Raw genomic sequence first — 25,502 nt, forward strand, 5'->3', positions numbered from 1 at the left:
AAAGACCGGACGAGGTTCATCTACAGAACTAAGATTTTGGAGAGCTGGAACGGACGAACTCCTAGAACTGCTAGAGGAGGAAGTGTTGGAGGACATTTTGAATCAAGAAAAAACCCCAAAAATCTCGAAAAAATCAGGAAAAATAAGAAACAGGATGCTCGCGAAAAACCGAACGGGCGGAACACGAAGGATAAAAAACGGAAGAAGAACAAGAAAGAGGGGTACCAGAACTAACCTAAACTGGTCCGAAAGATGCAGGAAGGCAGCAAGAGTGATGGGGATCGACCCGAAGAGCGCTTAAAACTGAGAGGGACATGCTGGAGAAGAACGGAACTCTCGGGAAGGAGGGACCGAAGAAAACCTCAGGCAAAGTGAAATCTCTGAAGGAGGAGAGCGGGTTTAAGTAGGCGACGGGGTCCGACGCAATAATGATTGCAGATCTCCTCTGGTCGATCTACAACCGTCACGTGTCCCACTCATCATGGTAGGCGGCTGAAGGCGGCTGACAACTGACAGAATCATTATTGCGCCGTACCTAGAGCAACGCTCCAGCAGAAATTTTGAAAAAATCTTTTCGGATCGCTTCGATTTGAAAAGACTCTAGCACTAGCGCACCAAACGCCAAAATATCTGGAAATAATCGAGTACGAAAATCGAGGGAGGCAACTTTGACTGTGAAAATTTTTCTGTACTTCATTCGGAACCCAAACTCAGAAGTAGGGGGATTGGTGTTGGGTATAAAATACCCCCAGCCGAAGTTCGTAAAAGGCCGACCCTCCCGGGATTTTTCCGGCTTCCAACCTTGTGCGGCGTCTTTCTGAACTCCCCCGACTGTCCGAGCTTTCATAATACCATCCGGACTTCTCCAATAATAAGCTCCTCCATTTATCTATCGAACTGCTCCAAACGCTCTCTGAGCTTCACTATCAGCCGATTTTCTACAGTGATCGACTATTCTTCGAATCTCTTTCAGACTTCTTCCAGCCACGATCGACCCTACTCCGAACTTCCATTGCAAGCGGACTTCATCCGAGCTCCTACAAGAGCTGGACTCCGTCCGAACTTCTATAGTGGATGGATCCCAGACGAACTTCTACAACGGACGGGCTCCACCAACCGGATCTCTACTCCGAACTTCTTCCGGACTTCGTTAATATCTGAGCTTCTCCAACAGCGAGCTTCTACAATAAGAAGTCTCCATCCGAGCTTCCACGACAACCGATCTTCGTCCGAGCTTCTACGATAAGCGGACTCCATCCAGACTCCTACAAGAGCCGGACTCCATCCGAACTTCTACAACAGAATTGAATCCCGAACTCCTCCAACGTTCGACCTTCCACGGTGTCCTCAAGACTCCAGCGGACGAACCTCCACAACGCCATCCGAACTCCACTGTTGGTCAATCCTCTGTCGGATTCCTCATGAAATCGGATCTCTCCGACGGACAGTCCTCAGACGAACTTTTACATTAGGCAAATTTCAGACGGATTTCTCTAGCAATCGGACTCCTGCCGGACTTCTCCAACAGAAAGTTCCCGTCCGAGCTTCTACAGCAGATGACTTCCGTCTGCAGCGTCAGCGCCCAAGGCACCCGACAACAGTGGACTCGTCAGCAACCTCGGAGACATCCGAGCCTCTCTTAGATTGCTGAGATAGAGAGCCAGTTCGCTCCATCAGACGTCCCAGCCGAGCTTCAGCCGTCCGACCCGAACTCTCCGGCAAGTCATGACAACGGACACAACTCCATTCTCTGTAACAGATTCCACATGGTCCCACCACTTTGGCAAGTCACGACAACGGACACCACTCCGTTCTCTGTAACAGATTCCATATGGCCCCACCACTCTCTGACAAGTCGCGATAACGGACACCACTCCACTCTCCATAACAAACTCCACATGGTCCTGAATGGCCCACTGACGTCACTACTCTCCATAACAAACTCCGCGTGGCTCCGAACGGCCTACTACCAGACAGTTACAGACGTCGCTGTCAATCAGTTACGCTCTCCGTCTATAAAAGGGACCCCCAGATACGTTCTTCTCTAAGCTAAAAACTCTATCTCGAAACTCTGCTAAAATCCCATTCGAGTACTCCATTTCTGTTAAGGCAGAGTACTGACTTGAGCGTTGGAGGGTCTTGTCGGAGCACCCCCAACTCCGGTTTAGACTTCCCTTGCAGGTCCCGACGGCGGCCGCAATCCCTTCGACTCCAGCTTCTCCGGCGTCGACGGAATTCTACACCAACAGTTGGCTATAGTGAAGGGTAAGGTTTTAAACCGAGTTTCAGTTTCATTGCTGTAGATAAAGTTGTGGTTTTGTAGAATTTCAGTTTTAGTTGTTTAATACTGAATATCAGAATTGAGGTCAAAAAGTTAGCCAAAGTGATAAAAAAAGGAAATAAAAAGAAATCAAGGTGAGTTATTTCCTGTTATTTTATTGTGTTTTAAGTTATCCAAGATCATTAACTTATAAAGTTTGGACTTTTGGTAGTTTTAAATTATGCTTAAAGTGTGTCAATTCTTATTGCATTCAATGTAACGACATTGTGCAAACCTACTGAGTAAAATACTTATGCAGGACACACCTAGTGGGAACTCTACATGCTCACCTAGAATCTATATATATATATATATATATATATTAAAATGGAGGCATCAGCCTCCGTTTGCCATGTATGTATTTTTTCTAATCCACTATACGCCACGTGTCCAAGGTTTTTTTTTTTTTTGGCTTCGGCAAGCCAGAGAGCCATGGAGATGGACCGGAAGAATCCGTGCCGCCCCGCTGCTCGGAAATCTTATGAAGGCTTGCCGCGCCCGCCGTCGTCGCTGCGACCCCTCTGTCACCTACGAGGAGCTCCGGTAGCACCTCCACCATCGGATCAAGGAGCTTCGGTCAAATCGGAACACCCAGGGAGCGAGAGGAGTCGGAAGAGCAGAAAGGAAAGAAAAAGAAGGCAAAGCCCGAGGAGGGGAGGTGGTGGACGGCAGATGGCTTGTTTGCCCGTAGCATCCCTGTTCACTCGAACAGCGCTCCACTGACGATGCTCGAACAGGTCTTTAGAAACATTTATTCCGGCGACGCCTGAATAGTTTCCTTGTTTCCTGTTCGCATGAACAAGGCCTTTCTCCAGCTCGCTTGAACTGTCTGCCGACGATGGAGATGTGGGAAAGGAGAGAGATAAAGAGAGAGCACGCGCGTGAGATGCGGCCGAAGTCAAATCGGGAAACTGACGGAGGTATCGCGGTCGGTGGCCAGCAGAGATCAGAATACGGATGGTACTTCCCATCGTCGGAGGTGGCGGCTGTTGGTAGAGAAGGTGGCGATCGCGGCTGCCGTGGAGGCGGACGAAGGGTGATAAGGGGTTGGAGGGGACGGTCAGTGGAGGTGTTGGGGACGAGGACGATGGGGAAAGATGAGGGGGAAGGGTAGGTGTCGTTGAATGTTGGGTTGGTCGCGTCTACCGTTTGATCGGCAGGAGCGATCATGGCGGCCTCGATCGTCGTGCCTGTCGAGGAGAAGGACGGATGCGCTGGCTAGGGCCATCCGACTACGGGATGGGCCGCTACGACGCTCGCGACGATGGAGGAGAGCTTGTCCTCCTTGACGTCAGTAGCCGAGATCTAGACGCCGGCATTGTTGAGGGCGTGCTCCACGGCAGAGGCGGGTTGGATGTTGGCAATGATGTCACAGAGAAGGTGGATCTTTGAGTCTTCCAGCTCCGGCGAGGGTTGGCGGCGGCGGCCCCGGTGGTTGCAGGGGGAGAGCGGGCATTGGGCATTTGTTGGGATCGGAGAGAGGGTGGTCATCGTCGGCGGGTTGCATCCCATGCATCGCATGGGGGTTAGAAACTAGTGTATGAAATAAAATGTAATGCAATGTAATAAATATGAAAGAAAATGTGACTACTTAGGGAAAATATGATTTGAGTTCTATTAAGGCAATCAAAACACTAAACTACCTGCAAATTCTAGCAAGAAACAAAATTCAGACAGAGTTCAAGCTTGGCGATTTTCAACCTGGGAGGTTCCTTTAGATGCACGAAGATCCTCCCAACAACTCTTGTGAAGCCACACCCAGAGAGAGAGAGAGAGAGAGAGCTTCAGCATACAGCATCAGGTATTTGCAATCTGTCTGCTTAAATGGTGATCTAAAAAACTAAAAAGTGGCTGTTGTAAGCTGATTAGGTGGAGGCATAATGGCTAGTTGTAATGGGCCTTGGGAAAAATGGTCATCTTGGGAAGACTGCAGAGGCTGATTGGGGTTTCAGCTGTAGATATATTGAAGAAGGGTTCACTGAGGATCAAAGAAAAGCCTAAACTCCAAGGGAAACAGCCCAGATTTGCAGAGCGGCTGGTTCTGGCTGTTTCGGAAACAAATCAGGCCCGTTTTCAGGTCGGCAGGTAGGCTGGCAGCAACCTGGTGAAGAGCATCTGCTATTGACAATGTAGCTGGTGGCTGTTTGAGCAAGAGATGTCAACAACCTCAGGATTGTGGCTTTGGACATCCAGGTGAATAGGGAGGAAAGGGGTATCAGCAAGAGGCTTAAAGAATGAGAAGGGAAGAAAGAAAGAAGAGAGGAGGTTAGAGAGGTAAAAAAGGTTTTCCCAGACAAGCACTAGAGGCCATGTGCCGACTGTCTCACATGAAGGAAGAGGAAACAATGAAGAAGACAGCAGCATTCTTTTACTCATTGGAATGTCCATCTCCATATGGCAGCCGTTTTATATGAGTGCCAAATTTGTAAAAGGCCCCTACTTACAATTATGTTTGAATATCAGTCGCTAGGAAATTACAATGAAGTCCCTAGCCCCCCATATGTCATGTTGTTAAAAGACACCCATGCCCACCGAGTATGAGTGTATCTTCTATAACTAAAATGGCATTCATAAGTTTAAAAAATGGGTTAGCAAATGACATATGGCCAGAACATCTAACATATCACCAGTTTACATGATTTCTACGTTTTATGTACAGATGAATGTTGAAATTTTGGCCACTTCAATTACAATGCAGATCTATGTAACCAAAGATAAGTTCAGTTTAATCTAAAATTGTGTCTTTGGATGCAACACTTTGGATTTTGTTCAACATGATCAGAGCAATATCATATTTGTTAACTTAAAGAAAAAATTACATCTGTATATGGTATTTAATTATAATTCAGCGGCAACTTTGATTTATTTTCTGCAGATATACTTATTCATACCCTTTTTTGGCAAATTATGTATATGAAGTGTGTGTTATATGCATTTATGTGCTTTTTGACATTTTTCTCCGAAACATACTTTGACTACAAAATGTTGCTATGGAGCTTTTGTGTTGTAGACTGCAATATTTTAGTGAATACAATTGGTTCCTACTTCCAGCAAGTGACTTTTTGCAGAAAAAGATGGAGGAGCTTTAATTGAAATGCAGAATGAAGGGACCTCAAAGCCACAAAAGCAGAAAACATCAAAAGCTGAGAGGCGTGCCATTCAAGAGGCTCAGCGTGCAGCAAAGGCTGCTGCAAAGGAGGCCGGTGAGCAGTTTATTTTTTATATTTATTTATTTATTTATTTGTTTATTTGTTATTTTTGCTCAATAACTTTATGTGCATTAGATTCTCATGTGATTTGATATCGATTTATCATTTTCAAGCTGCCGAATAGTTTTAGATTTCTCAAATAAATTGATCTGTTAATCTGCTTATATGGACTGTTCTTTTAAGAAATTTTCTTTAATGCACATTAAACATGTTCTGTGTTATGAGTGCAGATGCTTTAGAGACCTGCTGTTTCTTATCGACTTTCTCCTTTGTGTGTGTGTGTGTGTTATGTATATCATTGCATATGTTTGTGTGGGTTGCTTCAAACAAGCAGAGAGGCAGCTATGAGAATGCTAAAATGGATTCTTTGTCAAATAAGTGAACGAAATATTTAGGAAACTGAATTAGATTTTGTAGGCATGTAGAAAGAACTTGTGTCCAAGGAGGCCTTGAAACGGAGAGAGACTTGAAATTGTGTCAAAGTAGTTGGAAGAGGAGAGGAATCCCTCATATAGCATTGATGAAAATTGCTAAGAAGAAAAGCTCGTAGCGGTGTCATACCATGATTAATAGGACTGGTTAAAGTTTGTGAAGCATACTGTAAACTTGTGAATTCCTGTTGGTTGGGTACCAAAACTTAGATAACTTGTGGGCAACTTAGGCAGTGCATTATTTGGCAGTATGTAAGATGTTATTTAGCTCTGTTTTCTAATGATATTTGCTCCCGTTGGTAAGAGGTGCTGATGATCTTGGAGCTCATGTTCTAACCAATATACGTATTCTATGAAATGATTGAGACAACTCAGACAAGGGAGTTGAGAATTTATGATATTAATGGATAATTGAAACCAGAGTTTCATAGCACAATTGGATTGTCAAGCACCTATAAAATGTTGATGCTATATTACCTTGAACTTTGATGTTGTATATACATATATATATATGTGTGGGTGTGTGTGTGTGTGTAGCTACACTTGGCTACACTTGAGCGGAGCCCATTTAGATCCGGTTAGGTTTATTGGATGATGGAGGTCCCACATTGATGATCTTAGTTGTTGGATTTGATTTACTATGTAGAAACTATTTACACATCAAAAATCATATAATTTGGACATCCCTAACCAATGCATCAAGTGGTCAAAAAATTAGACAGTCTAAGTATCATCAAATTACATATGGTTCTTTGATTACTTGATGTATAAACTAGGGATCTTCAAATCATATTATTTTTGGTGTGTAAGCAACTTAGAGATAGTAGATCAGATCCAATGGCTCCAATCATTGATATGGGACTCTTATTGTTCTATCTAAATCTAATCGGATCTTTGAACGAAGATCAACTCCAGTGGAGCCAAGTCCATCCTCATTGTTATGTACACACGCGTGCGCACACATGCACACTCTCATCACAATGTTCCACATTCACACTTAAAATGGAAAGTACATGCCCAAATTAGTGAGTACTTGAATTAGCTGCCACAAAGAAATTATTATATGCATGCCTATTTCCATACAATTAATGAGCATCTCTTAAATTTCGATTATGATCCTACTTTGTGAAGCATGAAGTTGATTCTCATCTCATAAAGGTGCTTCAATTTGGCTGGATTAATCAGATTTTAGTTCTAAGATAAGTTCAGCATCATGAGAGGGGATAATGAGTCAAATAAATTTTTTTATGAGACATTTATTCTAATAAGTTAATTATTTTGAATTGATGCTGCAAATGTTTTGAGGGAAAAGAAGCTTCTGGAGATGCTCGAGATAATACTATTGCCTTCTGACACTTAAGAAGATGTAGGAAGACAAAGTACACACTACCATCCATACATTCTCCGAGAGAATATCAAGAGATGGGTCCTCTAGATCCACTCTAAAAGTGCACCTTATGCATTGCATGGTTTTGATTTTGGAGCATGAATCATGTTGCACTTCATTTTCAAATGATTTTTAAATGACTGACAAGAAATTGTGGAGGGCGGTCACATTAAGGGGGTGTTTGGTTCGTAACCAAAATTAAAATGGGAATGAGAATCGGAATGGCTTGGAATCGAAATCGGAATGACCAAATCCCCTAAAGCATTTGGTTCGTGATTGGAATCGGAATCGGAATGGATGATTCCCATTGTTGTTGTTTGGTTCATCTAAATATAAGAATCGGAATCAACTCAAATTTTCATTTTTATCCTTAAATTAAAAATCTTCAAAAATTAAATTTTTTAAAATAAGAAATAGATAACAAATCAACTATTATTGGAGCTTTGACAAATAGATAACAAAAACGTGTTTACATATGTTTATCCAGAGCTTAGTGGAAAAAAAGGAAAAAATTGGCCTTCCTCAGCCCTGAATACATAAAGGGGGTGTTTGGTTCGCGATCGAAATCGGCATCGGAATGGAAATCAGAATGGATAGGTATCGGAATCAGAATGGCCTAATCCTCCGAAATGTTTGGTTCGTGATCGGAATCAAAATTAGAATGGATGATTTTCATTGTTGTTGTTTGATTCGTATAATTCTAGATATACAGATGCAGTTTATTGAGAAATGTTATTTTTTATTATAAAACTAAGTAAAAATCCCAACTTTATAAAGCAACCCAAACAACCGGCTATTAATATGCTTTTCTTTATTTCTGAGAAATTACCTCAAACACATCCTTGGCATCCAGAACCTTCTCTTTCGGTGTCGCACGCACATACCACAAGCAAATCTTGAAATCATACGAACCGCTCAATAGGTACCCCTTCTTGAGAGAACTCCACGAAATCCCATACCCTTCAGTAGCATGTCCTCTCAGCACGAGGCCCGGGCCGCCAGTCTCCCCTTTCGGTGGCTTGGGTGGGCGGGGGGCGCAGTCAAAGACATGCACTTCTGACTCGCATGTCCTGATAGCCACGAGGGCGGGGTTCTGCGGTATGTAGCGCGCACGGTTAACCTCACCCTTGTGGTGGATCATCAGTGGCACGCGGAGGGAAGCCCTTACCGGGGGGGGTGGACGTTGGCGAGCATGAGGAAGTTGGGGGCTTCGTCGGAGGTGTGGGTACTGAGGATGAGGTGGCGGACGGGGGCGGCAGCGGAGGAGGAAGAGGAAGAGAGGGAGGAAGGGGTAAAGGAAGAGGAAAGCCACTAGACTATGAGGGAGGGCCATTCGGGGGTGTGGGAGATGACAAGGTTGTAGAGGAAGGGGGTGTTCTTCTTCCAGACTCTGCTGCCATGGTCCGAGCTTCCTCTGCTTTCGCCATTTTGCCTCTTCTTTTTCCTTCGCCCGGGAGCCGGTACACACCCATGGAGAATTTTATCTCATTGCGATGGAATGAGATCTTGACTCTGCTGGGGATGGTCTGGATTGAGTTACAAGGGAATTGGATCATTTTCATTTCTCTCTGGAATGGGAATTGGAATGAAACTCCCCCCAACTAAACGGCTGGAATGGGAATCCTCCATTTTGATTCCCATTCCAGACCTCAATTGTTCTAACCAAACACCTCCTAATTTTTCTGATCTTTTTTACATGTAGCTGGCTTATGATGAAGGCCACGTTATTATGAAGAGTTTGTTTTAACTCATCATGAGTATTTAAGTGGAAGAAGGCAATAGTTTCTTAATATCATGCTTAAATTTCAGGGAAAGTGTCTGTAGTTGCTAAGCAGAGATGTAACTTTATCAAGGAAGCTGAGAAACAGGATGACAACTGATGATATTCATTTCTTTTGGACCATGAGAACTATATCATTCAAAACAATGATGAATAAGTGACAAAGCTTCTCTCATGCATGTAAATTCTGCTCTACAGGCCCAACCATGCTGTTCCTTCCTCTTGATGGGAAAATCCCCAGTGAAGTGAAAAAGTATCTCACTGTCTGCAAATTCCTCTAGACTTTTTTTATTTTTTGTTCCATTGTCTTGTCTCTCTGTTCTGTATTGTGACTCTTCAAAGCTTAAGCTTGTTAAGAGTCTCTGATTTTGGATTTGCACATGTAGAAAGCATCTCTCCCACTTTATTAATTTGCAATCATGATTCTTGCTGCTGCATCTCCACTTTTCTGGTTGGATTCTTATTATTGCCTTAGGATCCATGAATGTTCGACCTTCTTGACAATTTTATCTGTTGATGTTTTTCTGTGGATTTAAAGCACCTATAGAATCATTTCTTCCTTTTGATATCATTGTCAATTCAATTATTTTCTGTTGGTTGTTCTTTTCCTATACTTCTTGCTTTGCATGAAGCAGACAAATGGTCAGAGGTAGTGCCCCCCTAATATGATAATTTCGGTTAGATTGATTACAAACTCAAGATATCTTCATTTATCCAGCCATTCATGGATTTGTTACACTTCAAGTATCAACTGTTCTTTTCTTTTCTTCTTGTGGATGATGGAAAAATGATGTAATTTGAACTTCGCAATGTTTCTTTATACAAATTTGTGCAAGAAACTTCTGATTTTCTTGGCTTTTCAACATTAAAGTTGGAAGTCTAGGAGGAACACCTCTCCCAAGCAGCCCATGTAGGAGGGTGGCCCCTATATAATGCCATCATATATTCGTTATATTTGCTTTAGAGGATCTAGAACCTCAAAGACTTCCATCAGAGGACACAAAACTTTGTTAAATAGCTTTGATGAGCGAACAAGGAAAACATATTGCTCCAGTCTAATTGCTTCATTCGATTTAAAATTCAATTTTGCAAACTCATAACACCTATCTTTTGACACTTGACCCAAATGACCACAATGATGCATTTTGGTTTGGTTCGATCTACAAAACTGAATCAGCCTGTGATCATCATCGAATGATTGTGGCCTTCCTATATTCGATGCCATCAATGCCACCATTGATATATGCTGCCCTTTTGCCCAAATAGGTGTGGTCCTATCTCCGACATTTGACTACATCTCCTGATGCTCTTTCACGGCATCGCCCTTCCATGGCTGATGCCACTACGACCGCTCTGCTGCTTTTTGGCTCGGCATGGAAATCACAGCTCTCAACTTGACCCCTCCCACCTCAACGCTGTGCTTCACTATCATGGCCTCAACCCTCAATCAGTGGCCTGTTCTTGTTGCAACTTACTCCATATGACATCCTTGGCCTGCTTATTGTTGTGGCCTCCACATGCCGTCGCCTTGCTGGTGCCACACCACTATGACCTTGCTTCAATGCCACCATGGCCTCGCTTCAGTGCCACCATGGCTTCACCTTGATGTCACAACACCACCGCAGTATCCATGCAATGCCTTGCCTTGTCAGCATGCTCAACCATCATGGTCTCAACTTGTAGATTGCGGCCTGAGCTCACTATCGCTGGGCATCGTGGTCTCTGCACATTGTCCTGAGCTTATCACCATGGCCTTTCCTAGATTGCACAACATTATTGCTGGCTTACCTCGGCGCCACAACACTAACATGGTCACTGTACCCTGCCCTACTGGTGTGTAGTGATGTCAAAGGCGCCAAAAGGCACGCTTCAGGCGCTCAGGCGAGGTGCCAAAAGGGGTCATCGCCCCTTGATACTTCAGGTGATGCCCCTTCACTCAGGTGCACGCCTTTGGCACCTTTTAGGGCCTTTTTTAGTGAGGTGAGGTGCTTGCCTTTGGCGCCTTAGTGAGCTCTACGATTTTTTTTAATAGCTGAAAAGTGTAAAAAATCTAAAAGACCATCCATTTAACTTCTCAGCTCTATTACTAACAAGGGGTAAAGTGGTCAATTAGTATGGTAAAGTTAGTTTTGAAGAGATAAAGGCTGATTCAGATGAGACAAAAGAAGACGTTGAAGGATATAAATCCAATAAAGGAGAAGAAGAAGAAAGTGATGATTACTTCGCAAATGGTACTGAATCTGATGATTCCATTGATGAACTTTAGGCTTTAGGACTGTTTATCTTTTTTGTTTCATTTATATGATTTTACTTTAGGACTGTTTATGTTTTCTATTTGATTTATGAGACTTCATTGATGAATATTAGGGCTTGTTATGTTTTTTGTTTCATTCATGAATTTAGAGCTGTTTATAGCTTGTTATCATATATTTTAGCTTGAACTAATTAAGCATTTTACCGTTATATATATATATTTTATGCTTAAATTATTATTATATGGTAATTAATGTTACAATAGTTATCTCTAGCTGTTATTTATTTGTATATCATATTTTCTACTTTTTCTTCAATTTTAGCATCTTCACTCAGGCGAGCGCTTTTCTGGCGCCTCTTGCCTCAAGGCGCTAGACCCCTCAAGTGCCTTAACGGTGCCTTTCGCCTTTGACTACCTTGCTGGTGCGGCCATAAAAATCAAGGGGATTAGGGCTTCCACATCATGGAAAAAAGAGGAAGAATAAGGGGGAGGGTCAAGAGATAGGGTGGAGAGAGGTGGGGGAAGGAGGACTGGTTCCCTAGTCAGAGGGCCAAGTAGCTCTAAGGGGGAATACTTGGTCTTTCTCTAGAAAGTAGAGAAAGTCCTCCAAATAATAATCATCATTTATAATTCAATCCATATTTACTATAGTTTCTTTGGTTGGTTTGTAATCTTATTCATGTTTCACAAAGATACATGCGAGGGAGGTTGTTTGTCTCTTTTTTTTTTTTTGGGCCGGGGGGGTGAGGGGAGGTGGTTCATTGTAGGCAAGGTTTCAGGGGTACTGGTTCTTGATCGGTATGGTATGATATCGGGTATTGTACCATATCAAGTGTTGGTACGGTGTGGCGTATCGGTTCTGTAGTGGCACGTAATTTTTTTAATTTTTTCAATCTTTTTGATTTCAATTTATTTTTTATTAATTTTTAAACTATCTTGGATCCAAATTAATGTTTATTTATGTTACATAATAGGTCTATCATCTTCAAATAAAATAAAAGAAGTCTAAAATAGTGCATTAAATGTATTGAGAATATAAAATTAAAAAAATAGTATACTAATCTCAAGATCTCTACTGCTCTAATATCTCGTTGAGTGTCTGTAACACTCGTAGTTACTGGATCATCCACATACTCTGAAGGAATATCAGTCCATCCCTCTAATCAAGCAGCATTATAGTCCTAAATATTCATCCCATAAAGTATCCTTTTTGGATTGTAAGACACCTCAGATCTTTCGCTCAAGACTCTGGCTCTGAGAGATATTATCGGGATGATGGTGTGTCTGTGGAGGGGTCTATCCAAATACATCGGCAGCAAAATTCGATCGGTAATATGCTTCTGATTGTATAGGGTAGTAGTCATTAGAAGATGTCTTGGATGCATCATATCCATATCTATATGGATCATAAGTTGTCTGTAGGTGATATGATCCGTAATGCGAGGATGATCTAGATGCATTCATTGATCCTACTCCACGTGCAAGGTCATCTACAACTACGTTATGTGAAATCGTATGCTCGTGGGTTCCATCAACTTATGCATCGTGATCTCTATCATGTGTGGTATGTGTAAACTGAGACTCACCAATGAATCAAACACCATCTTGCGGCTGTATCTTATGAACAATAATCTTGTATTTTCTAGTCCCTCTCTGATCATCAGATCCACGACTACTATCATCACTCATTAATCTCTGAATCTGAGTCAGCTGACTCCTGCACTCTCGAGGATGCTGCAACTATCTTTTCTTTTTGTCTTTTTGAGCTCTCCTGGTGCCCCTCTGTGACTGACTTTGTTGTGTCTAGGAAGATGGATGTCTTCTTTCTATTTGAGATGACTGATCTCATCTCAATATTTCTTGCTCAAATATCTGAGAGGATGTCTCGGATATGGCGTCATGTGATGAATGACTTCCCTGTGGCCCTTCACATTGTAGCTGATCAACTAAAACCTTATATGAAATATTTGTATTTGCCCATTGCCTTGGATCCATCCTGATCTCCTTAGCTACCACACTAGCTGATTGTGGAGGAGATCTCGGCTCATCAAGCTACAGCTTTTGCTGCTGGCCTGCAAGCCATCCAATTATCGGATCCTCATCATTAATGGCATAATCATCTATCATTGGATCCATGTTATTTCAGCTGTACTTCATTCTGGATGTATTTTAGTCTCAACCTCAGATTATAGTGAACATATAAAAGATTATTGAGGCATTTCTGTGTCAGATAGTTTCTTTGTTTGCTATAGATAAAGGTGAAAGTCGATCAATTGCACTCACACTCATTAGAGAACCATTTGGAAAAGAATGCGGATAGCTACATCTTTCAATTTTTCTACGGACTGTCCAAAATGAATCCACCATTCAGCGGCAAAAATATTAAGTAAAATTATGTATCAGATTTCATGATATTAGTAGGCATGTAATGTCAATAAAGTCTTCTCATTATTGATATGTAATTTTTCTGGATTCGTCTTTTTGCTTACGATAGCCGATGAGACTTAAAAACTGTCTGTTCCCTTTTTAAATTATTTTATTTGTGATAAATATATTTATTAAATTAATAAATATATTATTGATTATAGACCAAATTAAGTTAAATACTTACACTTTAATTAACATACCTTTTGCGGACAGACGCGATTTCTGGATCGGGTGCCATCTTATATATCACATTACGGAGAGCAGTGGTAAGCTGTAAATAAATTTCACAAATAATTAAAGATTTATGCAAGTATAGAGAAGAAAAATTTTTAGAGGATTCTTGAATTCATGCTTACCAGCTAGATATAAATCTCTATCCATTTGGTAATTCTAGCGGTGCTCAATGATGTATTCTTGGATATGTTTTGGATTTATCTCATTGTTCTATTTCTTTGTCATCTCTATCATATGATAGAAGTTCATCTGGGGGTATATTTCGCTGTCCACGATGCGAAGCACCTCATATAATGGCTTGATAACCTTCATTATCTTATCAGTCTATTGTCAGAATGATTGACTCGTCACTAAGTTCTTTCCATGACTTTTCTCAGTGTCGGCCCTTGTATTTCTGTTCTCTTGCCACTCGGCACTAACAAACATCTGATGTAAGGCTGCTTTCTTCGGTAGAAGATTATCAAGTGCTATGTAGTTTGTAGCAAATCGTGTGACATCTGATCTCAAGATCTTCTTTCCACTATATTTTCACATCAATGACAGGATCTATGTATGATTGTAGATGAATCTAGTAATAGTCTGGGTTGAGTCCACTACCTGCTGTACCTTATGAAGCTTCTTAATATCTATCAACATGAGGTCAATGCAATGTGCAGCACATGAGGTCCAATAAATATGGGATCGTCACTCCATGAGCAACTCTTCGACGACTTTATATTATGGTCTATTATTTGTGATGATCTGCATGATATTTTGCTCTCCTACTGAATCAATCACCTTCGTCAGTTTAAGGATGTATGCGGTGTCGTACACCTTATTTGAAGTATCAATTGACTTACGAAAAAATATTTTTTCATCATAATATATTAAAAAATTGATGATACTCCGTTTAATAGAATCGGTCCGACCATCACATATCACTGTCAGTCCATATATGGATCATTTATTTTTGTAAGAAATCTATCTTTGCAAATCCTTCTTATTACTGTCAAAAAGTTGACCATAGATGTCTCTAGGTGCTGGGGGATCTACATTTAGGCTGGCAGCCTATATGGCTGAAATGGCAGATTGATAGTAAACATTATCTGCTGTATTCGCTGGAATATGACTGAAATGAAACTATGATCTAATAGCTTGCCACATATCTTTCTTATCATTTTTTAACCTATTGTTAATCCTTTGTTGCTTTGAATCTTTACTGAAAAAAATCTGTGGATCCAAATCATGGATAGTGGCTCTTACTGAAATGTCTCTGAAGGATCTTCTACTATCAAAAATCTCCAGTATTGATGAAATACTGTGCCTGCCTTTACTGACAGGCTGTCCGACTGAGGTGGTTCTCTTGAACTTGAACTCTCTCCAGCGCTCGCAGAGTCAGATCCCGCTTCATATAATGATGGTCCAAATCGCTCTCTACATCTGACCATCTTCTCCTACCGATACTGATCATTCAGACTCGTCTGAATGGCAGTCTCAATTTGTGCCTTCTCATCATCTGGAGCGGAGGCCTCTAACTCTCTGAAATGATGGAAAGATGGCTCTGTGACTCGATGGTCCAACTCCGTCTTCTTCTGCTTTACCTTTTTCTTCATTGTTTTAGAATCAGTGAAGTACTTCTTCATCAGCTGTCGGACCTCCTATGGATATTTTCGACATATGGTCAAATCGGAATAACCACTAGCCAAGTGCTGCTTTGACCAAGTCATCTTTTTTCTTTGAATTCTGTACTGTACCATTTACGTCTTCAATGGTGTTGAGTCGAAAATATCTCGTTATGCTATCAACCAATGTCACGCTCTCTGTCTTTATTTATTGCAAGTTTAACAAAACACATTAGTTTAATAATTATATAAAAGTATTATAATTTTTCATCATAAAAGATAAATTTGATTAATATATTTTGTATTTCTAATTTCTCATAATTTTTATTTATATATATTTTTAAATTTTTAATAATAATTTTAAATCTCATTAGTTCAGAAAAATATGTTATGTGCTTCAAATAATACTTCTGAATTAGGTGAAATATATTACTAATTTTATATATTTTTTTAAATTGATTACATATTTTTATTATTTAAGTAATAAAAAATATTTTTTAATTTTAAAATTTAAAAAAAATATTTGAGTTTAGATCCAAGTAGAAACATGTCACGGATGCTATATATATTTTTCTAAGCCATTAACATGCGTTAGATGCTATTTATTTTTTTTATTTTATTCGAAATTAAGCCTAGGCTACTATGCACATCATGCATCAAAATCTTCACAATCGGATATAAAATTTATACTAAAAGTAGCTTAAATCGTGCTAAACAATTTCTGATTTTATAGGTTTTTTTGAATTTTATTTTTTTAAAATTTTTATTTCGAAAAATATATATATTTTTAAAAAATATATAATTAATGAAAATTAATGATTTTAGCATCATCGTATAGATCATCGAAATATCTACAATATATAATGAAATCATATCAAAATAATAAATTTTGGCATAATTTTTTTTTTAATTTTCTAGTTGCCGTTTTTGGGCCAAAAAAAGGTGAAAAAATTATTTAACTAGAGAATGGTGGATTATCTTGCTTCCGATCGAAATATGTCTGAGTTACGGTTTATCATCATCGTAGAGCCATAGAATGGGATGTTTTTTTCACACACCTTCGTCATTGGAGTCACAGAGAAGAAAACTTCTTTGTGACTCGTGAGGCTCTGCCTTTCAAGGTAGAGCCACAGATTCCCCTGCCCCATAGCCCCCACCCATGAAAGGCAGAGCCACATATTTTCCTACCCCATAGCCCCCACCCATCCACCCACATGATCCATATGGTACGGCTTGGTTCGGACCCGAGGCCAAACCGATGCATACTGCCCGGTTTCGGGCGGTTCGGTCTTGAACCATATCGAACCGACTGAACTAATGCATACCGCCTGATTTCGGACAGTTTGGCCCTGAACCATATCGAACCGACCGGTTTGGTGCGGTTCTAGCCATTTTCGAAAAATCTGGTCTGAACCGGATTGGCTTTCCACTGGTATGGTTTGGTATGGATATATCAGTCGGTTCGGGCTGATATGGAATATCATGACTATAGGGCATTTTACTTACACTCCTAGAGCTCGTAGAATCCTGTGTTACTTAGAATTGATGTCTACAAGCATTAAGCTTTCTTTCTTTCATTTTTCAAATAATAAATGATGCATGAGAGTACTGGGATCTTCAATATGAAAACCTTTTCTATGGTCATCATATGTCTATCTTCCACATGAGCTGAGGAGTGCTGGATCAAGTATCTGAAAAAAAATCTAGAAAAATAGTTGCTTACAAATGCTTTTTAGATATTTTTCTGGGGAATGTGTTTATAAACTGTTTTCCACCATTTACAAGGGGGAATCAATTTTATTTCTTCATAATTGACCTTCTTAAGTGAGAGGGTTTTTTCATGAAGTAGCTTTTCTCACAACTTTGATCATCTTGATCAACGTATCTTTATTTTTTTTCAAAACGTGAAACAGAAAGTAATACTGTTTCCAAAAAAATGGAAAGTAATACATATCAAACGCTATTTCATGGTGTTGCTTCTTTTTGTACATTCAGGGCTTCTGAAACTCTTACCATGAGCATATATGCTATTGTACCCTCATATCAATTACATTTCAAGAACTCTTGGTGGGTTTTGTTCAAAGTGATATAGCTTTGGCACTAACGAAGGGGCTGTTTGTATGTCCATTAATCTTATTGAAACAGATAATCACAAACCTGATTTTATGCTGAAGAAATTTGATAAATAAAGGGGGGTGAGTTATTAATCAGAAAATTCATTTTTCAGGTTTAGTGGCATACAAGTTTTTGCAAAACATGTTTTAGGGGTAGCTAACAAACATGCACTTTTGTAAAATTCATTTATTTTATATTTGTGTAAACACATTTTGATGAGACTTGAAAACCAAAATGCCCCTTAATGTCAGCTTAGTTCTTCATCTGCATTCACTTTTTTTCTTTAAAATTTTTTGGCATCTATATGCATGGTTTTCATCTGAATATTTATACCATCATCTCGTAAATCTCCTTATGGAAAATTCATTGTATTTTGCATGTCTTTCAATGCTGATGATGATAGGTGGAGTCAAGCCTTCAGCTTCTTCTGGAGGTGCAATTCCTGCTTTGAAACAGGGTAAGGTAGTTAAACATTCTCCACAAAAGAAAGATGGGCCTCAGGTTACAGCTCCAGTTACGACATCTGAAAAGAAGGTCGTTGACCGCCTTCCTGAAAAGGACAGAAAGAAAGATGTTCCTCACCCTCGTATGCAATTTGATGATAAACATAGGGTTGAAAAGGCTAAAAGACGTGCAGTAGTAAATCAATCTGAAGCAAGAAACAGAGTTGAATTATTCCGGCATTTGCCTCAGTATATCCATGGAACTCAGCTTCCAGATCTCGAGTCAAAGTTTTTTCAACTTGATCCAATGCATCCTTCTGTTTGCAAGGTAATTATTCAGCCATATCACTTATCTGTCGTTCAGAAAGTTGGGTATTTCTTAGACTGTAGCAATGCAAGCAGGAAATCTGTTGAACTCGTTGGCAGAGACGCCTTGCATCACTCAGATTTAATGCACCTTTGGTAGCTTATAATTTGTTTCTTGGGGTGTTTGGATGAATGTAACATTGAAGACCTGATATACTGGCTGCCATTTATCAAGGTTTTTCTTTGATCTCTCATTTTTTTTTTTTTTTTTTTTTTTTTTTTTTTTAAACAAAAGGTGTTGTGAGTTGCATTTCTGTAAGAGCTCAGAACAAGTCAGTTTTTGAATTGCTGTGGGTTACATATACTTAGATAGATTTGGTATGATCAGTTTTTGACTTCTCACATCTTCAAATGGAATTCCAGCTGAATATTCTCTTGTAAAAGGGCTGTCTAATGCATACCCATGGCTAAGCATGCATGTATGCAAAGATTTGAAAATGTGTAAGAGATAGAGGGACTGAATGTTTACTCCTATCATTGAAACGAACAACAAATTTCTCTATTAGAAGTTTTTGAAAGAATGCATTTTGTTTCTCTGAAATAAGTTAAATATTGGCATTTTAATTTGTATCATTGTGACAGCTGTTCTGCATATAATGCCTCATGGAATAAATATTGCTGTGCATCTTATGCTAGGTTTCTCAAGTATTGGGCAGGGGCCTTACTGCCATTAGCAAGTTATTTTGGTATCTATGTACTTATCAAGCAATTATGCTAAGAGTAACAAATTTTCAAAAAGCTATGTTGCTGTAAGTCTTGCTTTCCTTGAAATGTACTGATCATGCTTTTTTTCTTCATGCTCATCTTCTTTAGTATGTGTCTTTCCATGATTATAGATGTATATATCTTCAATTAGGTTAAAATTCTTTTTCTATAATGATTTTTAGTTTCTGATGCATGGTGTTATATATATCCTAATGACATGAAATACTTTGTTTCTTGCATGCAAGAGCGATATGCATGCTGCTCTGAGCAACAATATTTAACATCATCTTATCTAACTGTTTGCTTGCAAATGTCATCAGGTTGGACTTCAGTATTTATCAGGGGATATCTCAGGTGGCAATGCTCGTTGCATTGCAATGCTTTTAGCTTTCAAGGAGGCAATTGGAGACTACACTACACCCCCGGAAAAAGCTCTTGTTCGAGATTTGACTGCAAAAATCAGTAGTTATGTGTCATTTCTTATTGAGTGTAGGCCCCTTTCTATTAGCATGGGAAATGCCATTAGATTTTTGAAGAATAGGATTGCCAAATTACCACATACACTGTCAGAATCGGAAGCAAAATCTAGTCTTCAATCTGATATTGATCGTTTCATAAATGAGAAAATTGTAATCGCAGATAAGGTTATAGTTAGGCATGCTGTTACAAAGATTAGAGATGGTGATGTTCTTCTCACTTATGGATCATCTTCTGTTGTTGAAATGATATTCTTATATGCTCATGAGCTTGGAAAGCACTTCCGTGTGGTGGTCGTTGATTCCCGTCCAAATCTTGAAGGGCAGGCGTTGCTCCGCAGATTGGTGGCAAAAGGCCTTAACTGTACATATACACATATAAATGCCATCTCGTATATCATGCATGAAGTCACACGAGTTTTTCTAGGAGCTTCATCAGTGTTATCCAATGGAACAGTTTACTCAAGAGTTGGAACGGCATGTGTAGCTATGGCTGCACATGCCTTCCAGGTTCCTGTTCTAATATGTTGCGAGGCATATAAATTTCATGAAAGGGTGCAGCTTGATTCTATATGCTCTAATGAACTTGGTATGCCCATAATGCTTCATATGTATTATTTGATTTCTTGGCTTGCTTCTTGTTGGTGATAGTGATTTGGAATACTATTTTATAGATGTACTATTGTACTTCCAGGTGATCCAGATGTCATTTCAATGGTTCCTGGACGGAAATATTTGAATCATCTTGACAACTGGGCTGACAATGAGAATCTGCAACTTCTAAATCTCACGTATGATCCTTTATATTTTATACTGTTCAATATTATTCTTATATTTCTTGAAAAAAAAAAACTTGTTTTCATATGCTGCGCTAACAGTTATGATGCATCCTTAATTCATATTTTATACTGTTCAATATTATTCTTATATTTCTTGAACAAAAAACTTATTTCATATGCGGTGTTAACAGTTATGATGCAACCCCTTCTGACTATGTATCGATGATCATCACAGATTATGGGATGGTAAGTAAGTTGACTCTTCAAGTTTTCAGGTCGAGTCTCTAAATTTATATGTGCTATGGCAAAATGAATTAAAAAAAAAAAAATCACTGTTTGGTTTCAACTTCTTTTTCTTTGTCAAATGGTTGTATTTGATCAAAATCTCTCGCCAGTATATGCTGAGTAAGTTTCACTGGACATGCTTTTCAAAAGCAAATCATCATTTATAACTATGCTTGAATAAGATGCATTCTCAAGGTAGAGCATGTTAGAAGTTTCTGCCTCAGTGATACCACAAGGAATAAAATCTCTCATTTTGAGTAAAATTTCACAAGTAAACTCTGATATTTGAGATAGATAAGCTATACAAGTGCAATTTCCTGTTATTACACCATTCTAGACTTGCTCTGAGCTGTATTTCATTTATTAATTTTTCTAGCTTAGAATTTCACATGGTTGTGGTACTTATAATCTTGCTTCCATGTAAGCTCCTTTATGGAACTTCTTGACCACATTAAAAGTTATGATGTCTATAGTAAATGGTAGTTGTATTTGTTTCAGTGTAACCATCACCCACTTTAGTAAATGTGTTACATGTTCCGTGTCTATTGATATAGAATTGTTGGATGTAATGCTTCAAGTCCATGTTGCTTGTGTTAGCGAGGCATTTATCAAGGAAATTCTTAAATTTCTTAAGCTTCTAGATTTTCTAATGCCCAAGGCCTACCAAAACAAGGATGTGCTTTAGCCGATGTCCCACGAGGGCCAGCATACCATGGTTTGGCTGGACCACTTAGATCGGGCTCGAACTGGTGCCAAACTTGCTGCTATCACTCCATACTAATCATAGAGCTCTAAACCCCCTATTTTGTGGTGTTTTCAATTATTCTAAGATGAGAAAAATTAGGAAATGGACAAACTAGCTTTTGCCGAGCCATCTCGAATTGGTCGGTTCGAGACGTGCCAAACCGTACTGATGGCCCGCCGGTATGGTTTCGGAGTCAAAAAGGTACATCAGTGAGGAGGGAGAAGAAAAGAGAGGAAAAGAGAGAGGGGGAAGGAGAGGAAGGGTCCACCCTTTTTCAACCCAATGGAGGGTGGGGAGGAAGGTCCCACACTTCGGGGGCCTCAGTGGCCCTTCAACAGCTATTGTCGGCATCCCCACCCCTCCCTCTCCCTCTATTCCTCTCTCTTTATCTCTCTTTGGTTCTCCCGCTCCCCCGCTTTGTCGTGTCGGTTCAGGCCCCGGTATGGAACGGTTCTTGGGTGTGCCGAATTGTACCACCGGCCAGTCGGTTCCGGCATGGCGAATCTTCGGACAAACTACTAACAGACTGACACAACTAAATACAAAGTTCTGTGCATGAATATCATTTAAATCAAGGTTTGCCGTACCGTCCTATACCATCTGATACAGGATGTACCATACCGTATTGATATGTTGTACTGCTTCGTACCAACAATATCGTATCGTAGCAAGCCACATATCGACACTATAATAGGATGGTATCAGGATGGGATCTGATATTGAGACGGCAAATCTTGATTTAAATATACATTCTCTTAAGATATTGCAAATAATTAAAAGCACAATCCCTCTATTTGGGATCAATAAAAATACCAAAAAAAAATCAATTTTTTATTTTTACTTCAAATTCCAAAGAGTTGGCTCCAAGTTTCAACATTTAAACGACAAGTTGCTTTACAAATCTTAAAGGCTTATAAAGTTTATGTTACCTAAACATTGGCAAACTCAAAGCATCTCACCTGAAATGACACCAAACAATTTCTCAATGTACATACTTGTGTTTGAGTGTTACACATAGATATATTTAATGCATGTGATGGGTCGTTAGACATGTACGAGCCCATATGATGTGACATTGAGGTGAGGATAGGCAAGGACCTAATAAGGTGCATATTTATATACCGATTGTAAATAATGTACTAAGATATTGGTATTGGTGCATCCATTGTTATGACACCATGCCAACATACAGTATGCACCTTACTTTGGTTGTATGAGCAGCAGTAGATGCACTTATGTGCTATTTCGGTACCCTACCATATAGGTAAGGTATTGATACTAATACTTCAACCTTTCTGGGGGATTATTGTTATTATTATTGGCAGGTCCCTAGGTATGACATTGCACCAACATATGGTATGCACCTCACTTCTGTTATACCAGCACCAATAGGTGTACTATGTGTTATTATGGAACCTTAAGGTATCTGTAAGGGATTCATACTGATACTTCAATTGTTCTGAGGGACTACATTTCTATGTTAAATGCATGAATTGTTGTTTTGTTAAATGCATTTTTTTCTTTCATTTGTCAAATTAGTACTTACTAGTTTTGAATGGACTGCCATCTTCAATATCATATATTAATTCTTTGATTGCCAGTGCGCTAGCTACATTCCAGTTGCTAATGCGCATAGTTTTTTAGTGTAGTTTTGATAGCAAGTCATGTGAAGCTTTGTATTATATTAGCAATTAGAAAGTTTCAGCACACATCGAATAGGTTAACTACAATATTTAAACTAATACACTTACCATGTTGTGCAAAAATTAGCATTAAAATAATAGAGCATATGGAGAAAGGCCAAACAACAAATTTGGAGACCAAAATGGGCTTTAGCAAGGGCATACTGGCTGTACTAAAGTGGATAATTCTGTACCCTTATGGATATCCTGGTTTGAATCACTGCTGAAATGGGACAATACGACCAGTATTGTACGATTTTGGCATGAAATCAGCATTGGTATGTGTGCTGGGACAATGAAACAGCTGTACCATATGTACCTGCTGTATTGGTCGGTATTGATGATACTATACCAACTGTTGTATTGTACCAACCGAACCAGTTGGCATTGACAGTTTTTCAGTTTTGTGGAAGTTGCCAGTTTCGGTATGTACATTCAGTACCGGTACTGTAAAAAGTTACGGGCCTAGGTATTGGTATTTAAAAACTTGGTGGATGTGGCTTGTGATATTGAGTGTATTGTATTAGCCGGTTGTTTAGGCACCCTTGTAGTTGTTGGTGAACCCCTGTACATTGATATTTGAATCTTTGATAAGGATTGGTCTGAGAAAATTCCAACTTGCTTTCTTTCATGTATGTACGACAACTTTGTAGATCCGGAGCAATTCCTGCCAAGCACATCTCTTCTTGATTGTGTTTCTTTCTGCACATAAAGCAGCATAATATAGTTCTTTTTTGCACTCTTGACTATGTGTAGGCATGTATATGACCGAATTTTCATATTTATGGCTGGTAATTTTTGATGGTTCATTTCTTTCTTATTTATTTCATATACATTTATCTTATTTCTACTGTAATTTCTGCCATCTTATGTTTTCTACAATCTCCTGAGTGTTTCCCATCTTTTTCTATGTTTCAATCTGACATCATGGATTGTAGATCGCTTCAGGGGATTGTGGATCACTTCTGGCATGCATGAAATTTTTGGTGAACCCTCTCTAATTGTACTTAACCATGTTTTCAAGTTCTTGCCACACTATTGGATTAATTTGTGAAGTGAATGATGATCTTTCTGACCCAGTCTAGGGTCTTAACCTGATGTTTTTTCAAGAGAGTAGTGCAATGTCTCTGAATAGAAATGTAGACAACTAAATGTGGCAATGCTACAGGTTGATCAATGCTAACTTGAATTGTACAGCAAATAGAAAATACCTGCTTCACATAATGCTCCATTTAACCCTTCTCAGTTTTTTTTTCTTAGTTATCATTCATTAAGTTTGCTGTATGTTCATTTAGGGTCTAAGAATGGGGGAAACTATTAACTAGCCATGCCTTTCCGAGAGTTTTACCTTTTTAGTTTTATCATCATCATTTAATTTTAACCAAAGTTGCATGCTTTGTTACATTTGTGTTGTTGCAGCTCCCGCCCACAAGTGTGCCAGTCATTGTGCGTGAATACCGCAGGGAACACTTATGGATATAAAGGCATGCCTAGTTCACTGCCAACTTGTTATCTCCTCAATCTGAAGTATGATGCTTTTGATGTCATTTTTTTACCTTTTTCTCCTTTTTCCTGTGGAATGTGCGTCCAATTCAATTAGTGTCCTGTCTTTTAGGTTGTGAGGATTTTCTTTATTTTATTTTTCTGGGAATAATGATGTGTCCTCATTTGATTTGCTGGCGATCTATATTTTTCTCACATGACTCCGTGAAGAGTGCAATATTTCGCCTCTCCGGGTATTTTTGACAGTGCTGTTTCTCTATTGTAATATGAAATTCTTGGTGCTTGTGGACATTTTCATATAGAAATGTCATTCTTAAAAAATGTCCAGTATTCATCTCTCAAGTCTATAACTTGCTTCTTTTGGATTTCATTATGTGCTATAGTTCATATTAAGCCCATTGTATTTAGTCATTCATCAGCCAGTCGCATGCACTGATTATTATTCATGATGTTGTCTTGAGGTGCAGAAGCAATTTTTGACAAGTTTAATGAGCAGACCAACCTTTGCATAGGCTTAATTTTATCTGGAAAGTCAATTGTCTTGGCTCATTTACTCTTGATACTTGCTATTGTTGTTTTATTATGTGAAGTGCACGTTTCTAAATTCCCACCATAACACCTATTGTGAAGGCGACCATATATTTGTTCCCAATCAACAAAACCATACTTGTTAGTTCATTTTTCAGAATTTGTTCATATGGTTGACCTGGCAAGGAAGTAATATGCAATATTTCCCTTTAAAAGCAATTCAGTTCTCCAA

At 39.4% G+C, this 25,502-nt stretch overlaps 1 protein-coding gene and 1 pseudogene across 1 annotated transcript in view; one reads left to right on the forward strand and one right to left on the reverse strand.

The window, feature by feature from the left end:
- Positions 1-25,076, forward strand: part of LOC105059574 (uncharacterized) — a 50,545-nt gene extending 25,469 nt beyond the window's left edge. The window contains 6 exon segments of the mRNA XM_010942915.4: positions 5,389-5,523; positions 18,162-18,529; positions 19,593-20,337; positions 20,443-20,539; positions 20,719-20,773; positions 24,659-25,076. Of these exon segments, the coding sequence (XP_010941217.2) occupies positions 5,389-5,523; positions 18,162-18,529; positions 19,593-20,337; positions 20,443-20,539; positions 20,719-20,773; positions 24,659-24,721 (1,463 nt within the window). The 3' untranslated portion in view covers positions 24,722-25,076.
- LOC140855526 (histone-binding protein MSI1-like) lies at positions 7,903-8,988 on the reverse strand (annotated as a pseudogene).
- Positions 25,077-25,502: the final 426 nt, after the last annotated feature.

This window comes from Elaeis guineensis, chromosome 2 (genome assembly GCF_000442705.2).
Source record: "Elaeis guineensis isolate ETL-2024a chromosome 2, EG11, whole genome shotgun sequence".
NCBI classification, from domain to species: Eukaryota; Viridiplantae; Streptophyta; class Magnoliopsida; order Arecales; family Arecaceae; genus Elaeis; species Elaeis guineensis.